This window comes from Hydra vulgaris, chromosome 02 (genome assembly GCF_038396675.1).
Source record: "Hydra vulgaris chromosome 02, alternate assembly HydraT2T_AEP".
In the NCBI taxonomy this organism is placed as follows: domain Eukaryota; kingdom Metazoa; phylum Cnidaria; class Hydrozoa; order Anthoathecata; family Hydridae; genus Hydra; species Hydra vulgaris.
Genome location: NC_088921.1, coordinates 21,970,577 through 21,977,500, shown reverse-complemented (window position 1 = coordinate 21,977,500; position 6,924 = coordinate 21,970,577). Strand labels below are relative to the sequence as shown.

At 28.5% G+C, this 6,924-nt stretch overlaps 1 protein-coding gene across 8 annotated transcripts in view; it reads right to left on the bottom strand.

Moving 5' to 3' along the window:
• Positions 1–6,924, bottom strand: part of LOC100203637 (histone-lysine N-methyltransferase SETDB1) — a 121,862-nt gene that overhangs the window by 21,529 nt on the left and 93,409 nt on the right. For all 8 annotated transcript variants that reach the window (XM_065790293.1, XM_065790297.1, XM_065790295.1 and 5 more), the window contains exons 22-25: positions 5,652–5,679; positions 5,262–5,539; positions 3,295–3,413; positions 2,247–2,452 (exon numbers count right to left, since the gene is read on the bottom strand). In XM_065790293.1, the coding sequence (XP_065646365.1) occupies positions 2,247–2,452; positions 3,295–3,413; positions 5,262–5,539; positions 5,652–5,679 (631 nt within the window). The remainder of the gene's footprint in view (positions 1–2,246; positions 2,453–3,294; positions 3,414–5,261; positions 5,540–5,651; positions 5,680–6,924) is intronic.

Genomic DNA, 6,924 nt, shown 5'->3' with positions numbered 1-6,924 from the left:
TATATATATATACATATATATATATATATATATATATATATATATATATATATATATATATATATATATATATATATATATATACAGTATTGGACAAAACATTTGCAACCAACATCGAACAATGCTAAAAAGTGCTCCTAATTTTATGTCTTTAAAACGAAACGAACTATACTCCCACAGCAAACAGTTCAGGAGTCTGGAGTCATAGCATGCCATGACATGAGCAATCAGCTGACAGCACACAAGCAGAATTCCGTTGACAAGTGCCATTTTGCAGCGGACAAAACAAGTGCAACTTTTTTGGTTTGTTTCATTTTCTTAAGTCTGGTCTATGTCAACTTCACGGAAGTTTTTTAATTATTAAAGGAATAAAAGGAAAGCATGCAGAAGCTTCCAGAAGTTTCCTGAAGAAACATCAGGAAGCATTCAGAAGCATCTAGACGCATCCAGAAGCATCGAAAAGAAGCATCTAGAATCTTCAAGAACAGGTTCAAACAGGTTCATTTTACTATATAAGAGACATGTAAATCGACATGTAATTCAGTCAGTATATGGAAGTCAATCAGTCAGTATTATCAAGACAGTTTATCGAAGTAAGTTTTATCAAAGTGTTTTATCGAAGAACATCAATACATAAAGTGAAATACAACAAGTGTTTCATTGCATCAATACAGTCCAACTCCAACCAAGACGTTGTGTTCTACAGAGCATTATTGTATCATCACAAGGTAAATGCAACAAGGTAAGCCTTGAGAAGCGTGATTATTTATTTTTATTATTTTTATGACTTCAAGTGCAAAAATGGCTCCTGACAGTCTTGGATTGGAACCAAGAAAGAAAATTATTGGCAATAACATAAGTGGAATGTCACAAAAAGGTATTTGTGAATAATATCGCGTGAAAAAATGGACTGTATCAAGACTATGTTCCAAATATCGTTCTACGGGCAAGTTGGCAGCAGATAACAAAGGTGGAAGTCCGCGTTCCACCACTTCTAGAGAGGATTCTATGATCGTCAGATCCGTCAAGTAGGATCCCTGGATATCATCAGTCGAGATACAAAAGCAATTAGAGCTGCCTGTATCGGACCGAACAATCAGACGACGTGCTGTTGAAGCCAGATTGTTTTCTTGACGCCCTGCAAAGAAACCGCTGATTTCACTAAAAAACCAGAAGAAAAGACTCCTGTTTGCTACATCTCATATTGACTGGAATGTGCAGAAATGGCGAACTGTCCTGTTCAGTGATGAATCGAAGTTCAACATCATTGGGAGCGATGGCATTTGCCGTGTACGTTGACCGGCCGGAAAACGCCTTGATATACGTTACTGCCATAAGATCGTGAAGCATGGTGGAGGCAATGTAATGGTCTGGGGGATGTTTGTCTGCTAACGGTCTAGGTCCAATACATCGAAACGATGGAATAATGGACCACTTCATGTATAAAAATATCCTGAAAGATGTTATGTTACCTCATGCTGAATGGAATATGCCAATAAAATGGGTTTTTCGGCAAGACAACAATCCGAAACACACTGCAAAAGCAGTCAAGCAGTGGTTTCAAGACAACCACCTATCGGTGATGGATTGGCCGCCTCAATCTCCAGATTTCAATCCTATCAAGAATCTGTGGGAGATTGTCAACCGCAGAATTGATCGTGAAGGTGTTCGTTATAAGGATCAACTGTTTGAACAAACTCAAAAGGCCTGGGCAGCAATTCCACAAAGTTTCATTGATCACCTGATCGAATCTATGCCTCGATGATGCAAGGCTGTGATCGACAACAAAGGATTCGCCACGAAATATTGATAGCGAAATACAGGCTGGTAAACATTTTTTCGAGTTGCACTTGTTTTGTTCAGAAGGAAATCAACTTTTTTTAATACTTTTGATTAATTTATTAATTTTCGTGTACAAATAATAAACTTTGTGATGAATAAAACTTGAAGAACTTTGTCTCTAAACAGTTACATAGTCATTTCTCTAAATTGAAAAAATGCAGCACTTTTATATAAACAAACTAAATTAGCATTATTTGGTTGCACTCGTTTTGTCCGATACTGTATATATATATGTATATATAAATATATATATATATATATATATATATATATATATATATATATATATATATATATATATATATATATATATATATATATATATATATATATATATATATATATATATATATATATATATATATATTATAAAAAAATAATTCACATTTATTTTAAATATTTACCTTCTTTGTTAGCTGTTTGCTCATTTAAAACTTGTCCAGCATATGTGCAAACAAAAGTTCCTTTGGGTATATCATCTATGCATCTTAGGCCCCAGCCTCGATTTTCAGTGAGGAACACTTGCAAACGAAGTTGAATTCCATTTTGTACAACACGATTATAGCATGTGACACGAGAACATGAACAATTCTGATTACATTCATAAATACTTTAAACAAAACAAAACAACAAAGTATTTTAATAATAAAAATGTTATAAAAAAATAAAACAATAATGTTAAAATAATGTTTATTTATAACCAGGGCTTTGGATCATTTTTTTATGGTGTTCTGCTCCACTCAAGGAACAAAAAAACTTTTATATCCTTTCCATGTTTCAAGTACAATTTATAAAAATTAAATACAGTTCCAATAAAGTTAAAATAAAATAAATGTGTACTTGAGTACACATAATAGATTTACTACATAATGTACTTTTGAATAAACTGAAGAGGCAGAGCAGTCAAAGTTATTGAGTTCTGAGCTTCCCTCCAGCTCCAGACAAAATCTTGTGCACTCCAGCTAAGGGTTCTGTTCCTAAGCCCTGTTTCTAACTATATTAATAAACTATAAATATATATAACTAAATTATAAAATAAAAATATACATATGAATGAAGATAATAAAATCCAAAAAAACATTTAAACTAATAAAAGAACAGATGCTATGATAAAAAACAAATTTTAGATTTGACCTTAATGACAAATTATAAAAGCTTGAATTAGCTATAATGACCTATTATAGCTTATACAAGCTAAAATCTAAAGGATATTGAAGTTAAAATCAAAGACATTGTATCTTGTTAAAAAATTTATTACTAGTACAAAATATTTTTAATGTTTTTTTTCATTTTACACTAGTTTAACAAAATTTCAATCCTCATTCAGTTTATGCACTAATGCTTCTGCAGATCTATTTTACAGTATGGCATTTCAGTATGACATCATCAATGACATTTCATACAAAAACAATTGGATTAGTCTAATGAAATAAAAACAAAAAAAATTTTTACCCTGTTGCTATGCATTCTTTAAGTCTTCTGAAATGGTATCCAGAATTTTTATCAATTTCTCCATCGATAGCATTACTGCTCTCAATAGTCAATTTTGCACAACGACAAGTGGTTTTATCCTTTATCAAAAAAATAAAAACTATATATTTATTTTTGCAAAAAATGTATTCATTTATAAAAGTCGGAAGATTTTGCAAAACAAACATAAAAGTCAACTAGAGTTATGCAACTTAATTAATCATTAACTAAATTAAAAGAATTAACTAATAACCATGAATAATAATATTAAACATGAATTAAAGGTTTCAGAATAATCTATATATTTAACAATTAAATGAAGAGGAGTAATATTAGAAGAGATTAAAATTAAAAAAGAATATTTAAATATTTAATAGGATTACTTTATTCAATATTTAAAAGGAAGAATAAGCAATTGATTCAGAGAATTCAGAAGAATAAGAATAATAAAGTTAGAGCAAGAAAAAAGTAATAACAATTATAAGTAACTTATAATAAAAAAATCCATTAATGGTGATTAATTATAGCAACTTTAATCAAGTTTCAACAAGAATTTGATGGAGAACTTTCTATGCTTAGACTACTGTTGTTAGTAAACATAAATTGAAGCAAAAATAAAAAAGAAGATTTATTATGTTAACAATTTCACTTCAATTCTTCACTTTTATAGATGTTACACTATGTTACATAAATAAATATAAAAAATGATAATTGATAATTTTAATAACACACATACACACAAACACACAAAACAGTTAAAAACAGAAAATGACATTTAACTAATAAAATTAATAACATTTTATAACATATCATAATAATACCAAAAGTATATTATTATCATATAAATAACCATAATATAATACCATAAGTATATTATTATCATATATATAAATAAAGACAAATAAAATCTTATAAATCATGATTATTATAATAATTTAAAATGATTTTAAAGAATTAACAAAAATAACTGGGCATGACATCAATGGAACATAATCTAGGTGTCCTGATTCCAAAAGACATGAAATTCAAGCACTAAGTTGAAGCAACGGCTACAAGAGCAAACCAGGCCCTATCTATCTAGGCTTTATAAATCTTTTCAATGCTGAGGTTTTACGCTTTATAAAATGTTTAACAAAACGTTTGTTAGATCAAACCTCGAATGCGTTAACTTAAGCATGGATTCACATCTGAAAGGCAACACCAAGGCACTCTAAAGCATTCAGCAACGTGTGACAAAGGTAAACATGGAGATAAATCACAAATCATACAAAGCTTACATTTTTAGGTCTAACCTAACTCCAAGACAGATGAGTTAGATGTGACTTAATTCAGCAATACAAGACTATGAGTGGTATTAAAATAATTGAGATTAACAACATTAGCATCGACACACTGTGTGTTCAATATTTGTCAGTATGGGGGTACCTCACCTCTTCATCAATATATTGTAAACATTATATTCTTTATGAACTTTATCAAAAATATGATTGAAAAAATATTATTTCAGAATAGACAAATTAAAACTAATGAATTTTAAGGACTTTAAAAACAACTTTTAATTAGTTTTTCCAATTTAATTTATCATAAAAGTGGCATTTTTAAATTTTACAGAGGGCATGTCTTCTTTAAAGTTCTCAGAATTAGAGGTGAAGCTTGAGTACAAAATAGAATTGTTCGTTAATGAAACATTCAAAACATAATTTAGTAATCATAAATTCACAATTTTTTGATTCACAAGTTGTGAAAGACTTTTAATAAATGTTTTATTATTTTACTCGCAAGTTCAATAGCATGCGTTGCTTTCTAAAGTTTATTCACATACTATAGTTCAAAACAATTTATAATATTAGTAAATCAACACAAATCTTTTATTGTATTAATTTTAAGCTCGCTGTATAACCTATATAATACATAAAGACTTTTAGAAAAATAAACATCAAACATCATACTTGACAGTTATCTGTGCAGTCACAACAGACTAAAAAACCAGGATCTGTGTTTATTGACACATCCTCAGCTTTAATTCTATCGTTTATATAAATAACATGAGGAGGACGATCAGTTGAAATTTCATTGACACATACAACAGGACAAAGTTCTTTTCCGTTTGAAATGTCTTCGATCCGTAAAAGATTAGGTTTCGGTTTGTTTGTGTTATTACGACAAGAGATATTTGATTGAAAACAAAACATGTCAATGCAAACATTTTTGCAATTAGTTAGAGCCACTAAATAAAAGAAACTTTATTATAATCATTATAAAAAAATTCATTATAATATTTTTGCAAAATAAATAAAATATTTTTGCAAATAAATAATTTAAAACAACTTCAAACTTACAATACTTGCTTACTTCGCTCAAATTCCTCTAAAATTTAAACACACTACTTTACGCTCATATTTTTAAATGTCAGGTAAAAAATAAAAATAAAAAATATTATAAATATGAAAATATGATATGGTTAGCAGGTTAGTAAAAATAATCTCCTATAATTACGATCAGTTTATTTTTTATTTGCAGTGTAAAATTGGTTTTAAATGCAATTAATCAAAACTAAAAAAAAACAGATTAAAAAAAGAGGAATTATTGTTTCACAAACTATAATTATTATAAACAATAACATGCTTTTTATAACTGTAACTATGGTTACTTAATATACAACTATTTCTGTGCTTATTGTTATAACATTCTTATTCAACAGGTTAATACTAGTAACAATAAACAGGTTAATACTAGTAACAAGTAATAGTCTTGCCACAAAGCTATATAAACAATTTCTATTTCCATTTGCTATAAAATGTAAACAATTAACATATTGCATTTTTAATTTTTAAAACAAAATTTAATCTTCAAATTTAAGCTTCAATTAAAGACGATCTTACAAGTTGATTTTATTGTCAGTAGAATCAACTTTAATACAATATAGGAGACTCTCCTATCGAAGATTCCTCAAAAAGTAAAAGAGGAAAATTTTTTTAAATACTTAATGTTGGAATTTATGCAGGTGACATTATCTATTAAGACCATTTAATATCAGCCCCTAAAAATGCCCCATACATTTTTGAAACCACACAAAATTAACTTATAGAGTGTTGTGGTAAGGCTTTTGAGGAGATTCTCATTTCTCAAATCAATAAAACCAAGTTTTTTTAGCAAAACACTCTTCATAGTTGATGAGTGAATTTTCTTTTAATGTAACTTTAGTTTTAACAAAAACTTAATGGATTGAAATTTTTACACTACAATTAGAAGGTAAGAAATACGATATATCTCAAATTACAGAGTCTTGAAATTGACAATTAAAAAAAACATGAATCAAGAACTTTGGTATTAATTTATTTCACTATACCTAGGTTAGTATTGCTTTTGAATTAGCTATGACTTTAAATGTAAAAGAACTAAAGCATAGAAAATGTGGCAAGCAAATCAATCATTATAATCACTCGTCATCTTTAGTATCTGATTATTTAAAGCTTTTTATCACTTAAGGTCTACTGGACAATCTTATTAATGATCTCATTAATCATATAAGATTTCAAACAGAAAGCATATTGGTTTATATGGAATGTTTGCAGTTTCAACCAACATGTTAAGTTGCCTGAAAGGTAACTA